The sequence below is a fragment of the Phytophthora infestans genome, genomic scaffold, assembly GCF_000142945.1.
Source record: "Phytophthora infestans T30-4 supercont1.13 genomic scaffold, whole genome shotgun sequence".
NCBI classification, from domain to species: domain Eukaryota; phylum Oomycota; class Peronosporomycetes; order Peronosporales; family Peronosporaceae; genus Phytophthora; species Phytophthora infestans.
The window spans coordinates 2,136,833-2,154,359 of record NW_003303746.1 but is presented as its reverse complement, the minus strand read 5'-3'; the positions used below and the strand labels follow the sequence as shown (position 1 = coordinate 2,154,359).

Below are 17,527 nucleotides of genomic sequence, written 5' to 3'. Positions count from 1 at the left end.
AAAATTGATCAAATTGTGGTATAAACTCCATCCATATCTATCCTCTGCAACGGACACGGTGGGATGCAACGGACACGGTCATTTGTAACTTGATTTAAGTAAAGAAGAATAATCGACCCAAAAGGGCTCGCCCTGCAACGGACACGCAAAAATGCAACGGACACGTTTAAATCATCTTGGTTTCAGTATTGGGAAATTGCCTGTATTTTTTAAATTGATTACATCCCTTTTTTTACAAATGGCCCCTAGAATTTCTAGGAAACTAAAGAGGGCCATTTCTAGTAGAAATGGCCCTCTTTAGTTTGGCCCTCTTAGACAGCATGTGGCTACATAGCGCTGCGAAGAAGCTCATGTATCACCGAGCGTCTGATCTTCCCGCAGTGCAGAAAACGTATTCGTACTTACGGAGGTCAATACAAAATTCAAGTTTAGTCTTTTTTTAACATGTTGTATATACAACATGTGGTCGTAGACAGGGACCGAAAATAGCCGTATTAATAAGTGCGGGGGGGTTAACACATAAAATAGTCTCAGTACCGTAGACAGTGTAGCGAAACCAGCAACAGATTTTTTGAGAGTACTTTCCTGAACATTTTTGGGTATTAACTGAGGCACTCTGCTGCTTCTAAGGCAGTCGCCAAGAAGCAAAGAAGCAACGCTTAGTATATTTCCAACTGCGCTTCCGGATCGACGGCGTACACAGACTTGTCAACTTTTGCAGAGCCTCGACGTACTGACCATGATATTTCTGCACGTCTTCCTTGGTTGGTTGTTCGATACGTGGTAGGACCAAGGCTTCTCCAACGACAGTGATAAGGTCCACGTCGGTGCGAGGCAGAAAGAAACAATGCGGAAGACCGAAGAAAAATACTCCAGGAATCTTGAACTCGTTCAGCTTGAGACGCAACTTGAGCAGATAAGGAAAGGTGTGATAAGCGTACTCCTCCCCGAACGTGTACACTGGATCTCCGTGCTGAAATCGCTAGAGTCATTGGTAGCACCGTCTTGACTTGATTGCGTGGCCCTCTCGCGCTCGTCGAAGACCGTGGTATTGAGGCGGAAGTACGGGTAGTGAAGGAGCGAGTAGCGAATCAAACACCGCATGAATGGCCAGGGGTGATGCGAAGGCCGAGTCACGAAATGGAAACTCTCATAAAGTGCGACGAGACTTAGAAAAACTTGCACGGCAAGTGGAATCGGAGCTTCATTTGCACCGATGAGGGTACTCCAAACCCACTGAGCTACACAGAAGAGCGAGAAAACCCACATCATTATGAAGAAAGCAATACCAACCACCCAGAGACCATAAAAAAGCGAAAGATGAAGTCGTCGTAGAAAGCGTCCTCGTAGTGTCTGCAGATCCGGACGAGTATCCGAGTCAGGCCACGCTGGTGAGCGACCGAACGCAGCATTCTTGAGCGCTTGGGTTGCCGACATGATGTCACTTTAGCGAATGACGAAGAATCGACTCGATCATGCTGTTCGGGAGAGGTGTCTAGTGCTTGCGTGGGGCTCAACGGGAAAGTTTTTAATGGCTTAGTCTTTGTAAAATTGACCGTAGGCTATGTACGGTCCGTAGCACTTGTGAATGCACTTTAACTGCATTCCCTAGCTTCAAAAGCGAGAGTTTTCAGTTTGTTTCTCCGTGTAATCGATGTCACGTCGAGTAAATTAAATTGTCAGCAGCCTTTGTATTGCGTGAGTTTGGAGGTGATGAGCGGAATTGACGCACGGCTAGGCGTCACTTCAATATGAAACCCATGCTGTAAACAAGTATCTTGTTGATTCACATTTACAGATGTGAAGGGAGGAGGCTCAAGCGGATGCGACGAAATCAGCGAAGGATGCCTTCATTTTCCAATTCGCTCCAACAACGTCACCAGGATGGCCTTTTCACCCTTACTACAATCCTTTGTGCGGATGGGAGACGCCCTTCTTGGTCAGCTTGCAAGGGTTTTCGTGCTCTCATTAGGCTTCCTATCTCCAACAATGTCCAAGAACATCAGCTGGGACTACAATCCTGAAGACGTAGGACCTATTGTGCCGGTGAGTTCACAAATTAGTCTCGGTTTACGAAGGTATCATTTCATGAGATCTGTTAAACTGTAGGAATGGGGTGGACCTTCAGCGTCCGAGAAGCGCGACTTTCGCCTGGCGAAATTTGCATGAGCCACGAAACATAAGAGCTCGACCAAACGTTCTGTTAGCGTTTAAAAATGTAAATTTACCTCTGTTGCTTAGTAAATTTCAAGTTTGGCGGTCGGATCGACGGCGTCACACTCTTGTACTTATCAAATAGTTCTTGAAGCGTCTCGATGTACTGGTCTTGAAACCTTATAACGTCCTCTCTCGTAGGGTGCTCGATATGAGGTAGAATTAAAGGAAGGCTTGCCCACGACTGTAATTAGGCCAACGTCAGCTCGCGGCAGGTAGCAACAGTTGAATCGACTGAAGAAACTACGCCGGGCAGCTTAAACTCGTTCAATTTGAGACGAAGCTTCACTAAGCTCGGGAACGTGTGGTAGGCGTACTCCTCGCCAAACGTGTAGACTGGGTGCACCTTGTATCCGTATTGCAGCGCCATCTTGATGAAGCCGAAGCGTTTCTTGATGTACACGCGGTGTTTGCCACGCCGGTAAAGTGTGGCTTCTTCAAACCCGCCAGGAATGAGACTCACGCTCTGCCCCGTTGGCATGATACGCTGGAAAGTGGCTTTGGCTACGCTACTGAAGTCCATCCAGTTCAAACCCTCACGCAGCACGGGGAACCAGAAGACATTCTCGGCTACAAGCCAGCGGCATTCTGCGCGCTCAAACGTCATGTGGTGTGCGTCGTTGATGTCAAACCCGTTGGAAAGCACGCCATGGGGGTGGAAAGCAAACATAGATCGGTCGCTCGGCTTGACGAAAGGTGTAGCGTCATTTTCCTCGATAGCCTTGCTGGCTGCAGCAGTACCGTCCTCATCACTTGCATGCAGCTTTCTCTCAGCTTCCAGGCGGTCTTCGAAGACTGTCACGTTAAGACGGAAGTACAGGTAGTGCAAGAAGTTGAAGCGCATGACACGGCGCATCAATGGCCACGAGTGGAGCGAAGAAGATGTCAGGTGGTAGAAACTTTCGTGCATCGCCAGACCGCATAGATAAAGCTTCACTATGTATGGCAACGGTGTTGCGTAGGTGTTAACCACAGCCGTCCGGCCCCATCGCACGGCGGAATAAAACGAGAAAATCGATATTGCGACGAAGAAACCCAAACCGACAACTCAGAGACCGTAGAGGACTCAAAGCTGGAATTGCCGCAGCGTGCGACCTCGCAGCGTACGTAGTTCTGGCCGTGCATCGTTGTCAGGCCAGGCCGCGGTGCGTCCGCAAGCCGCATTCTTGAGCTTCCCGACGACTCTGGATCGAATGCCGAGTCGGCATGCGAAAGAACAGAGACGAGACTGTGGACGCCAATCGCTAATTGCATCGGCCAAGCCCACTCGATGACGTGCACAACAACCAGTTCACTTCAATGTGCTCCACGCCGACATTTCACGTTGAGGATGTCACTGTTCACCGCCGATCACCTTCGTCACCGTTTTCCAAGTGGAACTATGACAGATCCGAATGGATGGAGGTACTCACGATACTGAGCCGAGCCCCATCACTGCCACCGTACCAGTTGCGAATCTGCGGCTGAAGACCAAGATGGCGCTAACTACTTGTCCACTCGTCCAGATGGGCGACGCTCTACTGGGACAGCTAGCCCGTGCACTCGTACTGTTGGTGGCCCTAGCAGCTCCAACAACTATGGCCAAGGACATTTGCTGGGACTACAGCGACGAGGACATGGGTCCACTCGTACCGGTGAGTGTGCGTCGGTCTCGGCGGTGGTCCAGGCGTAGTGTGGAAGAGCTTGTAATTGGTAAAACTAATTTGAATCACCTCAACGCTTTACTGGTACATGTACCCAGGAGTGGAGCAGCGAGCCTCGCAACAACTTCTTCAATTGGAGCGCCCGTCAGGCAGAGTTTGCCTAATGTTAGTAAGAAGGTGATCATCAACTTCAACCTCGAAAATATGGTCTGTTTTTGTCCACCCTATTCAATATAGTGACCCGTCACTACTGTAATATGTGTATTCTACGTGGCAAAAATCCAAGCTTCAGCCCCTCTTACACTTTCCCATACATACGACAACACACGATCTCCAAGTAGCAGACAGATATGGCCGAACCGGATGAGCTCTTCACGCTAAAGAATCAGCTCTGGGTGGGCAACTTCCAGAACACGCTGAGCGAGGGTACCATGCTCAACCACGTGGGCGAGGCGCTGCGCAACGAGCGCGACGTATACGTATACCGCGCGCAATTAGCGCTAGGCAACTTTCCCCTTGTGCTCCAGAGCATCCCGGACGCCGGCAATACACCCATTGCGCTGAGCGCTGTAAAGCTCTGGGCTACGTACCTCAGTGGTCAGAGTGACAAGGAAATGATTGATCTGACGCTCAAGGAGTGGCTGGCCGACCCCACGAGCGGTGAGAACGCGCACCTGTTGCTGATCGCCGGCCAGATCTACGCACGCGAAGGCAAACTCTCGGATGCGCTGTCGGCGTTAACCCGCGGCGGCTCGCTCGAGCATATGCTGTACATTGTGCACTTATACCTTCAGATGGACCGATTGGACCTGGCTCAGAAGACTGTGCAGGAGATGAAGCGCATTGAGGAAGACTCGACGCTCACGCAGCTGGCACAGGCCTGGTGTTTGACGCTGCAGGGCGGCGACAAGGCTGACGAGGCCACGCTGCACTTTCAAGAACTTGCAGACAGGTTTGGATCCACTCCTCTGCTGCTGAATGGCGCTGCAGCGGCCTTTATGGCGCTCAAGAACTACATTGAGGCCGAGCGACTGCTGCTTGAAGCCGTCCAGAAGGACCCTAGTAATGAGGACACGTTGATCAACCTGATTGCAGTCAGTGCTCATTTGAGCAAACCCACGCACCAGTACATCGTGCAGCTACAGCAGGTCGCGCCGTCAAGTTCGTGGCTTGAAAACTTCGTGATGTTGGACCGGGGCTTCTCTGAGATGGCGGCCACTTTTGCGTGAGCATAGCGAGGTGATGGCAAACAGGAGAGAAGCATATATACGTGGTAAAACAACTTGAGAAAGAAGGAGCAAGCAACGAAGTCTGTACTGTCTTGGTTTGGCCAGTAAAATTCCACCTCAAAATGGCGAAACAAGAGTTTTCTTGCTCACCGTTGGCCGATCTGACCGTTAAAATCCCAGAACCAGCCCACCCTCCCCAGTGCGTAATTGTTTTCTGCATTAGTGACGAGATTGTACTTCAGCGGCTGAGCCTTCGCCAACAGCACTCTAACGCGACAGCTCCTTGTTCATGAATTTTCGCTTGGCGAAGAACATCCACCATTTGCTCTTCTCCCCGTTCGGAAAGACCTCATCGACCAGGCGGAAGGCAATAGCTTCGCGTAGTTGCTTAAAGAATCCACGAATAGTTTCTGCGAACAAAAGAGCAACAGCAACACGGTCAGCTTCATTTCGGCCCCCAAAACTCCACCCTCGACCCCACCTGCTTCGTTCGCACTCGATGGTGCGCGCACCAATCCTCCCAGTGGGAAGCTAGAGTCGCCAGGGATAACGAAAGTGTCCACCGCCGTCTGCTGCAGGATGCGTGTGGCTACAAGGCACAACACATTTATGTCAGTTCCGAATTTTAACTTTATGCTTGGAGAGAAATCGTGCCGCGTTCGCACCATCCGCCTTGTTGGTGCATCGGTCCAGCTTCTTAAGGCAAAGGTGCACGAAGAGGGTGCCATAAATGAGCACGCGGTCCGCGTTGCCCTTGATCTCGAAGTTGGTGAACAACACGTTAGCACGGAAGAGCGTGAGAATCTCGTCCACGATGTCGTCCTGGCCCTCGGGTGCCGGCGGTGCCGGTCCTCGTGCACGCGTCTTAATTGGGAGTATGGCGCATCCGCACGCCTCCTGCGACTGCAGCTCGTTGAGCGTCGAGTGATATGCAGGCATCTCTAGTGTCGACGGTCGAAGAAGAGAGCGAGTATGTGCGACAGCTTCAGCTCTGATTAGGGAGGTTGGTGTAATAAACACTAACATGGTGTGGCTCCCATAACAGTTGTTTTGGCCTCATCTGGTCTTTTTAAGAATTTATTTTTATTAAAAAGTTTGAATGTCTAATGCACATCATAAATACAAGAAAACATGACATCCTCCTTCCGTGGAATGTAGTGCCTGAAGCGTGCGTTGTATGTGTGCGTTTTTGCTTTGATTATTGTACGTTGCTAAAGGTTTGTATCACAAAGATTATATTTTAAATAAAATAAAAGATTTACAAATTGTGAGCCTTACAATGACACCTTTTTTAGCAGTAGAGGATACTTCTATTATTCTTGTACATGTACATTACCCTACAGTAGATGGCAATTCTGGTAAGGTAGCAATACTTAATAACGCATTCTTGTTTTTTATTTATACATGTTACGCGCTCGATCGTAATTACTACATGTATGTAGACTGATACGACGTTCAGCTGGTATCCATATTCGTGAATGAAGATGCAACGGCAACAAGCTACATACAGTTGAAGCCGTCACCACTGGTGGTGACTCACCAGAGCCGCTCTGCCAGAGAGTCGATATGACTGGAACGGAGGCCTCGTGCGGGACTCCCGCCTCAACGTGTTGAAGTTTGCACGTGTTTTGTATGAGTGGGCAGAGGATCTGTGACAAGTCGCAGCCCTCGTCCTCGAGTTCACCATCCAAGCTAAGATGCAAAATCGGCGGATATGCTTGGAGGTAGTTTATTTCCAAGCTGTTAGACCTACATTAATAGAATAGTCGACATGTTTTTTAGTAGTGTTATGCGATGACCATCCGTTTTGTGTACCACACCAGCAAGTCAGAATACAGCACGCGCTATCACTTTCGCTTTCGCTACACAGGCGCAAGGAGTGTATTCAGTGGTCTCAACCCTCCGAAGACAACCACGCACTTCCGTTAATCTCTGCTTCAGGGTACATCAACTCGCCTGTGAACAGAGATACCACTTGCCATAGATATGGGCGGCGTATACACTCGTGTGCTAAATGTGGCGTCGCTGCGGCCAGGTGATCACGTTTGCATCTGGGACTACAGTCGCTGGCCCATTTCCTACCAACACCACGGCATCGTGTGGACCTCAGGCGCTACAGCTGCCGAAATTCGCGTCTGCCACGTATGGAGCCCGCTAGAGGGCTTCCAGGAGGCTCAGGCCGACTCTTGCTTCCGTATTTCAACGCTCGAGGAATTCTTGTTCAATCGTAAGCAGAAATACCTTCGACTCGTCGAATACCACACGTCCGGACTGCGCGAGGTGCTATCCAGGTGGGGTGAGGTACATCTCAGCAAAGCCGATCTCCCTGAGGTAGTCTTAGCGCGCTGCAAGTTTCTGCTGGGCCTGGGACGAGGAGACTTTAATATTTTCACACAGAATTGCGAGCACGCAGCGCACTGGTGCATGACAGGTGAACAATGGTGCAAACAGACGCTTACCAAGGTGAAAGGCCGTGTACCATTCGAGAAGCGACTTGTGAAGGAGGACGTGGATGCGCTCGTTAAGCAGGTGGATGAGATCAAGGAGATCTCGCGCTCTGTAGTCAGCAACGTGCTCAAACTCTCAGGCTCCAGTGTGTTTCTGAGGGTCAAGGGCAACCACTACGTACAGGTACATGCGGATGGAACGGTGGGCATTGTACCACAGGGAGACGACCCGACGACGTGCGGACGGACGGCCTTCCGTCTGGAATGTTACGCCCGAGGCTACAACAGCATTCGCGTGCGCTTTTTCCATGAAGACACAGGCTGCTACATGTTCAGCCGGTCGACGTTTAGCTGCTTCCGCGATTTGCGGATGAAAGAACCTATGGGCGTGCGCGGCAAATCGGGATTAACGTGGGAGTATTCCACTATGGGCTATCTTCGCAGTATGAACCAACATAGACGGTATGTAGGAGCACGGGACGACGGCTTGCTGCTGGACGTGAGCATGCGCGGAGACGCCGTGCGCGTCGAATTCGTGGCCTGTGAAGGCGCTGCTGAGGCTTACACGCCCCCGGACATTCATCAGGTCACACGCACTTACAACCACGAAAAGTCCATTCAGTACACAGAGTCGCAGAGCATGCGGGACTATAAGGCGGCCGAGCGGGTTAAGTCGTCGCCCACATCCTCCACTACAACCCCCACGACGGAACGAGCAGCAGCAGTGGCAGCGTTGCCGACTCTTGTCGAATCAGTGTGAAAGACTGACAGTACATCAGAATTGCAACTAGATGGTGGACTCCACGGTGGAGTCCAGGTGCAGTAAGCGGGCACTCACACTTTTGACGCTCTGGAAGTCTGAGCAAGCGTGATCCAACTTCTTCGAACGGGTTGGTGAGCATGAATATTGCACGACACACGACAACGCATTGAGGACAGTGGCTTTTAGTTTGGTCGCTAACTTCGTACGGAGTCTGGCATGGCATCAGATAAACCGGCCACGGGGAGCCAAGCAGCTCTCCTTAATTTATCGACAGTGTCTCGAACTAGTCCGAGACTAGTACATGTAGTCCTTGCCGGTCGATAGCAGATCGTTGTTCGCAGTAAATGGATGTAAGGTCAATAAAATTGTTGTTCAGGTTAATTTCAGGAAATTCTTCAGCATCTTCAATCCCACCAAGACTGGAGCGGGCTCATCAAGTCAACATTTCGCGTGGATACGCCGTCGATACGATCGACTCGATGTAGCGGGAGTAATCCTGCACGAACGCGAACAAACACGCAGTCATTCAACATGATTGCCACCTGCATTTTTTGCAGGGTTTAAGCACGATAGCAGCATTTACCCATTTCATTCTAAAGCGCGGTTAGTATGGGCAATGCAAACTCGCATGCAGTGAAAGTCGGAGCGTTGCGTCCAGGAGACCACATCTTCATTTGGGACCACACGCACTGGCCGTTTTCGTATCAACACCACGGCATTGTGTGGGCGTCGGGCGACAGTGTTGAAGGTGTTCGGGTTTGCCACGTTTGGACGCCGTTGGAAGGTTTTCAACAGGCACAGAACGACTCGAACTTCCGAGTGTCGACGCTTGGACAGTTCCTTTATCACCGAAGTGTTGACGATCTGCGGGTTGTCGAGTATGATGATACCAAGCTGTTCAGGCGCATGGCAGACCGACCTGACATCGTGTTGGCGCGCTGCAGACTGTTACTTGGTCGCGGGCGCGGTGACTACCACCCGATCACACAGAACTGCGAGCACGCTGCACGTTGGTGCAAGACTGGTCGTCAATGGTGCTGGCAGACGCTCACGCCAGGTCACGGAGATATACCGTTTGAGAATCAGCTTCGAAAAGTGGACGTCCTTGCACTGGAACACCAAGTTGAAGCAATTAGGATGGCCGCAGCAACGAGCACTTTGGCCATTGACTGCGCTAAGCACCAGGGCCTACGTGTCAAGGTCAGTGGCAAAACACTGTTCTGGATGGACAGCTTCTCAACGGAAGTAGTAGACGTTCGCAAAAGGTTAGCCCGCCGCGTTTTCAATTGGCCACCCACTGCAGCCAGCATATACCATTTTCGCTTGAAGACAAACCCTATTGACTTGGGATCTCTGCAACACGCGAACTGGCCCCGACACGTCGAGTTCGCAGCTTCCTACTTGAAGATACCTAGGGAGACCCGCAGTTACACTATAGGACAGGCTTGTGACGTGAGCTGCCGGCAAAATTGCCTCGCTCCCGCTCTTCTGCAGCGGTTGACTCAAACCAACGCTAACGGACGGACGCAGGCAACGACAGCAAGCACCACGCCCAGCGTCGAGACATCGATCGTCTGCTCGCACAAGTTGCCAGTTGCTATTTCGAGCCATCCAATTGACCATTGCCACTCACTTTTGGAAGTGCTTTCTTGGTGTCGATTCCTCTCTAGCAAAATCTTGTCTCTGCGACAGGTGCACTCTGAAAGCTATCCGTTTCCGGGCGGGAGCATCGACACTAACGACGACAGACAGGAATTCGCAAGCTAGAGCACAGACCGGGACTAGAAACCATGGGCGGCGTGTACACGCGTGTGCAGAACATCTCGTCGCTACGGCCCGGTGACCACATCTGCATCTGGGACTACAGCCGCTGGCCGTTTTCATACCAGCACCATGGCATCGTGTGGGCCTCGAGTGATCGGCCCGAGGACGTCCGCGTTTGCCACGTTTGGAGTCCGTTGCAGGGCTACAAAGAAGCCCAGGCCGACTCGTGTTTTCGCATCTCCACACTCGAGGATTTCCTGTACAACCGTAGCGTGGACGACCTACGCCTCGTGGAATACCACACATCGGCGTTCAGAGACTTTCTATCGAAGTGGGGCGAAGTGCATCGAGGGAAATCGGATTTGCCTGAAGTCGTGCTGGCACGGTGCAAATTTCTACTTGGTCTGGGCAAGGGTGACTTCAATATCTTCACTCAGAACTGTGAGCACGCTGCTCATTGGTGCAAGACCGGACAGCAGTGGTCAAAACAGATTCTTACCAAGGTTAGTGGGCGTGTGCCGTTCGAGAAGCGACTTTCAAAGGAGGACGTGGATGCTATGGAGAAGGAGATTGAGGAAATCAAGGCGGTGTCGCGTACAGTAGTGAACAACGTGCTCCGGTTATCAGGATCTAAGGTGTTTTTACGAGTGCAAGGCAACAAGTACGTCCGGATAATGGATGACGGACTGCACGTGGATGTTGTTCCTCAGGGTGACAACGCAGAGACTTGTGGACGCACAGCGTTCCGACTTGAGTGCTACTCCAAGCAGTACAACTGCGTAAAGGTGGCGTTCTACCATGAAGAATCGGGTCGCTACATGTTCAGCCGCTCGACGTTCTCATGCTTCCGAGACCTGCGTATGAAGAAGGGCAACTGTCTGCGCGGAACGTCCGGCATGCGCTGGGAATACTCGTCGGGTGGCCACTTGAACAGTATGAACCAGCACCGCCGATATATTGGTACTCGTGACGACGGCCTGCTGGTAGACGTGAGTCTTCGTGGAGACGCGTCGTACTTTGAATTCGTCCCGTGTGTCCCGCCGAAGGCCGTTGCCAATGGCCAACTCGGATCGTACGTGCCGCCGGACATTACGCTGATCAAACGATCGTATAACCACGCTAAGAGCGTGGAGGAAACGAGATCGCAGAGCATGCTGGAGCTCGAGGAGGAGAGACGCGGGCTATATGAGATCACCCCGTTATGAAGAGGGCAATGATGACACCGGAGAAAATGGCCCACGCACCGGTTGAAGCTCAGGCCATCGAGGGCGCTGGTTGAAGAGCCTCGTACATTAGAGAATCTATGAAATGGCACATCCCATTACAAAAATTGTCGTTCTCGCTCTTGTTTTCTCGTCAAACAGCAACTTCAAACAAGCATCAAATCCGGAGATTCCGAGTAACAATTGCTTTTAAATTAAGAGGCTCGATGCAAGTGCAGGTAGCGTTCGCATTCATGCAGCGTCTCACGGCGGCATCTAAGTTACAATTGAACCTATCTGCAACACCATGGTATACAGGGCACCACTCGACAATCGTGGTTTCGTTGGAAACCGAAGCAAAGGTCTGGCATGACGACATCTGTGGCGCCTGTCGTGCGGTGCTGCATGACGCGTTGTCCATTCAATCACTATTACGTCACCACGCGCCAAGCTGGGCACTGTCCAGTGGACAGACAGCACGGATACTCTTCGTCTGTGTCTTGTCGTTGCTGTCGAGAGGGGTCGCATTTGGCGCAGAGGGAGCACCTCGTTGTCTTCTGCGCCGTGTCATCGGTCCTAGCAGCCTGATGAAATAAATGCACATCGCAATGGCCTCCTGAACACGCAGACGAATTTATCCTGGGATCGAGTGCTTGTATTTTTAGGGCATGTTTAATACTTAAAAGTATTTTTAAATGTGTGCACCAAAAACTATATATGTTTACTTAGGAAGTCGGAGTTGCTTCAGCCTGAACTCCGAGTCGGAATTGCCAAGTTGGCGGCAAGTGCACTGCACTCATTGCTGGTCAGCCTTTGGTTTGAGCTCATTGCCCATAATAGACCTCTGCTGCACTGTACAAAGTACTGTACACTCCTTGAATCTCGTGATTGACATTAAATTTGGGTTGGTTTACATGCGAAATTTATTGTGCGTTTTTTGCGTGAGCCAAGGCGGCCTCGACCAGCTGCCACTTGCTAATTTGCCGTCATCGCATCAGGACTCTCCCAGCGCCAACTTATTCGTATTCATTCGACGCCGGCGACAAGCCATTTTATCGTTACCCGGCGGTTCATCTGAGAATCGAGCCGAATCTCTACACTACAACAACACGACTAACCAGTCAAGTGCGGGAACCTTCTTGCTCCAACCACGAGCTCTTTGCCATTCCGCATCCTGCCGCGTCGTTGGCGCATTCACTCTGCACTCTAAACCTCGAAAGTTGAAGTTGCCTTTTGCCGAGAATGAACGTCATCTACTCGGTCAAGGACTATGTGAGCAACGTCTTTCACCAAGACTCTGGCTCGGGTGCCATCGACGTTGTCGCCGTGCAACAGCCCGACGGATCACTGCGCTGTTCACCATTCCACGTGCATTTCGGCAAGTTCAAGCCCGAGGAAAAACAGCAGGTCACCCTCGAGGTCAACGGACAGAACATTGACGGCGTCCGCATGAAGCTCGGGGCTGCTGGGGAGGCCTATTTCGTTCACCAGGTGCAGGAACCCGTGGACGAGAAAGATTATCTGGCGTCTCCTTTGCCCAGTCCCCTCAGCAGTATTGGTGACGCTGAAGACTTGCTACACAATGACACATTTGCCACATCCGGGACGTTGGAGCCTGAGCACGAGGAAAACACCGGCGACATGCACGAAGAAATAGTCGATACGAAGAGAAACGAGTCGATCGATCGGTTAACGTGGGGATGGGGCACGCTCCCGAGTATGCGACCTGGAGACGAGGCCAATGACGAGCTGCCGAGTATGGTCAAAAGTGCGTCCGTGTACTTTGATGCGGTGGATACTGAAGCCACTGCTGCGGCGAATGAAGATGTGGACTATTACGACCATCCGTCGATGTCACTTTGTGGCCATTTGCTGCGCGAAGCAGAGACAGAGGAGGAGATGCATCAGATCTTCTCGGAACATATTGTCACTTTTGACTTTTTCCGAGTCAATCCTGCGAAGATATTGGCAAACCCAGACTTGCGGTTCTTCGTACGCGGGAACGTATCGTCGTACGATGCAGACATGCAGGCATACCTCGTGTCTCGAGTCCTTTTCCCGTACTCGCATCATTTGCCCGTTGGCACGGCACCTACACTGTCCCTCGATACCGATAATGTATCGAAAACTCGCGAGGAAAGCCTCAGTCTTTCTGGTTCTAACCTCTCACGCTCGGCACACTGTCACACACTAGAGCCTTTGCACGAAGTTTTGAGCGACGACGGTGGATCGACGCAAGACACCGCCAGTATTACGAGCGAGCCGTACTTTAAGAAGAGCTTGAAGCCGTCGCAACAAGAGTTACTCGAAATGGGGCTGTGTGTGGGTACGAACGATATCGAGTTTGTGTTGCGGTCTCACGATTCAGGCGAACTGGCTCGCGTGACAGCCAAACTGTATCTGTGGCCAGTGACGGCAAAAGTGGTCATTGCTCAGATTGATGGAGCCATTTCAAGTAGCGCAGCAACTGGCAGCATGTTTAAGCGCAGAGATCCCGCTGCAATGCATCCGGGCGCAGTAGAATTCTACTCGAAGCTGGCTCGGAACGGCTACCGAGTCGTGTATGTCACGTGTCTCGGCCTTTCGCAGGCCAATTTGCTTCACACTTTGCTACACAACAACGCGGAGGATGGAGAAATCACACTACCGATGGGTCCGGTGTTGCTGTCACCTGATCGGTTGCTTGCCTATGGCAACGAGATAGTCGACGCGGAAGACTTTAAGATCGCTGCACTTGGTGCCTTGCGTTCTCTCTTCCCAAGGGAAGTGAACCCGTTCTACGCGGCGTTCGGGACTACGCAAACCGACAGTGTAGTGTTCACTCAAGTCGGCGTTTTCTCCGGAAAAGTGTTTGTAGTAGACCCTACCGACGGTAGTCTACGACACCGGTCGCTGATGGGTTTCCACGAGTCCTACACGAGTTTGCTGGATCGGATGGACGCGATGTTCCCACCCATTTATTCTCCAACGACACAGGTTTCAATCTCCAGTCAGCACACCTTGCAACTTATCGTACCAACGCTTCGTTCGGTGCCAATCAACCTCAGCACAACGTCACGAGGTTCCTTGATTGAGGACGAGGAGCGACTTGTATCCGAAGCGGTTGCTTCACAAGTGCGGGCACGGAATCTCGCGGATGAGGCCTACAACGATATCAACTTTTGGCGGATCGAACCAGGCCGCGTCTAGAGGATTGTAGTCTCGATTAATTTAATTGAAAAGTGTTTTTCTAGGAAGCCCCGTGTCGTTCTGGGATGCAAATGCGGGCCCGGTACGTGTTGGTTTCACAGGAAATTCAAGAACAGCGAAACCGGCGACTGCTAAGTTTCCATCGCTTCATTTCGTGTTCACCTGCTCAAGTAGTGGTGAAGCCTGAAGATGCGGCGTCGTTTGGAGAAGCCTGTGACTTCAGACCACCTTCCTGATGTAATAACAGCTGAGCGAGTGTCCAATGGCCCAGCACCTCCAAGAAACGTAGCATGGGGCTCGACACCCGCAACACCAGCACCCAAATATTTATTCACGAGTCCCGTCGCTCCGCCACGAGGAGGGTTGGACACTATGCGCTCGCTAGATTTGAGAGACATGAAGAAAATACGCTGCATCTGGCTCGCACCCGATGAAGGTAACGTAACTGGTTGTCCTTCGTGACTTTGTCACTTCCACAGTCTTGATTCAATCTCTGCAGGTGACCAGCAAATTGTGCGACCTCCTCCGCTGGACAGCATGCAATACGCACAAATCAGTGTAAGTTTGATGTTACAGTAACGAAGGGAGTAGACTGAATCTGATCACACTTGATAGGCGTCAATGTTTGGCAGCAACATTATGGAGAAAATTAAGCGCGCCGACAACCTCTCTGTCCAACTTGAACGCAGTAACCGCTTCATGGACGCCATGCACACGTACGAGCAGGCAGCAAAAATGCTGGTACGTTTTTTGCTGCACCATATTACGCGTGGTATTGTGCCAAACTTGACGCTCTATTGCGTCATTTCAGCTTCGATGTATACAAAAGCGCGAGGAAGCTCGAGGCATTATGATGGATGAGCTCAAGTGGCTTCGTATCGACTACGAGATTCGCTGTGTGCAACTCGTGGCGCTTTGTATGTGTGGAGCACGGAAAGCAGCCGCAGGGGGAGATAACACAGCGTTCTTGGTACGTCTGCACCATGTAACAAACGTTCATTATTCAAATGTTGACAGGCATTTCCGTTGCTTTGTTGCAGCTACTCAAGAAGGCGGAGGAGTTGACAGCCCGGGATGGACTCCAGTATTGTAAAAAACACGTTCAGCGTGCTGCAGTTTACCAGAACGTCGCGAATTACTACAAGAAACAAAAGAAATATCAAGCAGCGCTGCAGGCTGCGGAGAAGGCGGTGCGAATCAACGACAAGCTCGCGCCGAGCGATCGTTTCCCTGTCGCGTACTTCTTGCAAGCGTGTATACATGGGCTACTACAAGAGCCCTCGAAGGCTGGCTTCCTGTACACTGCATGCCTCACGTTGGTCGAATCCCAGCGATCAGCGAACGAGAATCCTCAAACTGCAGAAGTGTTTTATACAGTTAAGGCTGCAACATTACACAATTTGGCCATCGAGTGGGCCAACTTAAATATGCCTGACCAAACGCGTGACGCTCTTGCAAGCGCCATGGAGATTGGAGTCCACTACCTCCCACAGACGCACCTAGTGGTTGCACGTATCCTGGAAACCTACAAGGTTATGAGAGAGAATTTCCTCTTCCACTCGAGTACCAGGACAGCTACAGTACCAGCTGCAGCACCGCAAAGTACTCCACCAACTGCTCCTGTTCGTCCCGCCCCAGACAGTGGTAATAAACGTCCATTACCCCCAAGTTTACAGAAGACGTCTCATGGCGCACCACAAGATTTGTCGAGTCCTCGAGCAAGGCGAGTATTGACCCGTGAAGTGTATCACCCCGAGTCTGAAGATATTAGTCCAGTACCGCCAACGTCTCGACGGCCGACCACCCCCTTGTCAGCAGCGAGTCTACTGTCACCACGTGCCAGAGCTGCCACGCGACCGACTACCTCAGCAGAAATGCCAGCTAAATTATCCGGACACACCCTCCCGCCTGGAGCAACAAGGACCTCTCATCTTCGGACAGTACCAGACAAGATTTACTCTCATTCATTGGGGGCAAAATACAATTCTAACAAAGAACGAGTCCTTGAAGAAGCCCGAGCCTTCGGGGTCCGCCGCAGAGCTGCAGCGAAAATACAGGTACGCAGTAGAAACAAGAGATTGATGAAGCTGTTAACAACAGCTAACTGTTTATCTGTCTAAGAAATTGTGGATGAAAGCACTTATGCGGCTTCAGTTGGTCAAACGAAAGCAACATGCGGCAATCCTGATACAGAGCACCATACGTATGCATCATCAAAAAGTTGAGTACGAGCAAATTCTCCGGATAATTCGACGGGCGCAAGCTGTATGGCGAGGCGGTCTTTCACGGACGCGTAACAGGATGGCTCTTTCATCGGTAGTTCAGATTCAAAGTGCGTGGCGCTGTCGTAATGAGCGCGCGAAATATGCTATCAAGAAGATCCGGATAGTACTATTGCAGTCCGTCGTGCGTGGATTCCTGGCGAGAGCGGTACGAACTCGGAAAAGCAAAGCCGCGGTGGAGATTCAGGCGCAGATGAGAAGATATTTGTGCGTGAAAGAGTTTAACAAGATCGTCGCAGCGGCTGCTATGATAAATCGTGTATTACGGGGGTTGCTAGCTCGCAAGCGAGTGGAAAATGGAGTGAAGTGTGCTGTAAGTGATGTGTTGAAGAATTTGGTGGATGTAGTTGTTGCAGACGAGATGGCTGTTCGGGTAGCAAAGGCGGTTGTGGAGAGTACTATTGAGGAACTTGTGGCGATAGGGGTTATTGAACTAAAGCAAGATGAACATTTAGAGTGCGTCGGAGACGAGCCCACTCCTGATGTAGAAGATAGTAAGGGTGGCGACGACGAGAAGATGCTGAACACTGGCAGCTTACAAGGCCGTGAAGAAGAAACTGAGAGCTACCAGGTAATGGGTGATGACATCGACGATGCTGGCTGTGAAGACGAAGGTAACGAAAAAATCACCCCTACATCTGAGAGCCAATCGATCGTAGAGTGTACGCGCAAGGCCCCGACTTCTCCAATGCTTAAAACGGATTCCGATCGAGCAATACTCGAAGCTATGATGAGCAGGTCGATTTCGAAGTTTGTCGATGCCGCAATTACTGCCGCTATTAACGAGTGCAGTA

At 51.2% G+C, this 17,527-nt stretch overlaps 7 protein-coding genes across 7 annotated transcripts; 4 read left to right on the top strand and 3 right to left on the bottom strand.

The window, feature by feature from the left end:
• Nucleotides 1-254: 254 nt before the first annotated feature.
• Nucleotides 255-1,437, bottom strand: PITG_08465 (uncharacterized protein; the record flags this gene model as incomplete). Its single annotated transcript, XM_002903798.1, has 3 exons — nucleotides 255-262; nucleotides 700-973; nucleotides 1,294-1,437. 3 exons carry the CDS (start codon nucleotides 1,435-1,437, stop codon nucleotides 255-257), a joined length of 426 nt encoding a protein of 141 aa, XP_002903844.1.
• Nucleotides 1,438-2,404: 967 nt separating this feature from the next.
• Nucleotides 2,405-3,124, bottom strand: PITG_08464 (uncharacterized protein; the record flags this gene model as incomplete). The annotated part of the gene is made up of 1 exon (XM_002903797.1): nucleotides 2,405-3,124. The coding sequence occupies one exon, from the start codon at nucleotides 3,122-3,124 to the stop codon at nucleotides 2,405-2,407; it is 720 nt and encodes a 239-aa protein (XP_002903843.1).
• A 1,059-nt stretch (nucleotides 3,125-4,183) lies between these two features.
• PITG_08462 (actin-related protein 2/3 complex subunit 3, putative) lies at nucleotides 4,184-6,046 on the bottom strand (the record flags this gene model as incomplete). Its single annotated transcript, XM_002903795.1, has 3 exons — nucleotides 4,184-5,496; nucleotides 5,568-5,675; nucleotides 5,752-6,046. The coding sequence occupies 3 exons, from the start codon at nucleotides 6,023-6,025 to the stop codon at nucleotides 5,354-5,356; spliced, it is 525 nt and encodes a 174-aa protein (XP_002903841.1).
• On the top strand, nucleotides 4,208-5,086 carry PITG_08463 (coatomer subunit epsilon, putative; the record flags this gene model as incomplete). The annotated part of the gene is made up of 1 exon (XM_002903796.1): nucleotides 4,208-5,086. The coding sequence occupies one exon, from the start codon at nucleotides 4,208-4,210 to the stop codon at nucleotides 5,084-5,086; it is 879 nt and encodes a 292-aa protein (XP_002903842.1).
• A 1,026-nt stretch (nucleotides 6,047-7,072) lies between the features above and the next one.
• Nucleotides 7,073-8,293, top strand: PITG_08461 (uncharacterized protein; the record flags this gene model as incomplete). The annotated part of the gene is made up of 1 exon (XM_002903794.1): nucleotides 7,073-8,293. One exon carries the CDS (start codon nucleotides 7,073-7,075, stop codon nucleotides 8,291-8,293), a length of 1,221 nt encoding a protein of 406 aa, XP_002903840.1.
• Nucleotides 8,294-12,258: 3,965 nt separating this feature from the next.
• On the top strand, nucleotides 12,259-14,451 carry PITG_08460 (lipin-like protein; the record flags this gene model as incomplete). Its single annotated transcript, XM_002903793.1, has 1 exon — nucleotides 12,259-14,451. One exon carries the CDS (start codon nucleotides 12,505-12,507, stop codon nucleotides 14,449-14,451), a length of 1,947 nt encoding a protein of 648 aa, XP_002903839.1.
• Nucleotides 14,452-14,640: 189 nt separating this feature from the next.
• PITG_08459 (uncharacterized protein) lies at nucleotides 14,641-16,958 on the top strand (the record flags this gene model as incomplete). Its single annotated transcript, XM_002903792.1, has 7 exons — nucleotides 14,641-14,887; nucleotides 14,951-15,009; nucleotides 15,067-15,192; nucleotides 15,263-15,421; nucleotides 15,492-16,508; nucleotides 16,645-16,857; nucleotides 16,935-16,958. The coding sequence occupies 7 exons, from the start codon at nucleotides 14,641-14,643 to the stop codon at nucleotides 16,956-16,958; spliced, it is 1,845 nt and encodes a 614-aa protein (XP_002903838.1).
• Nucleotides 16,959-17,527: the final 569 nt, after the last annotated feature.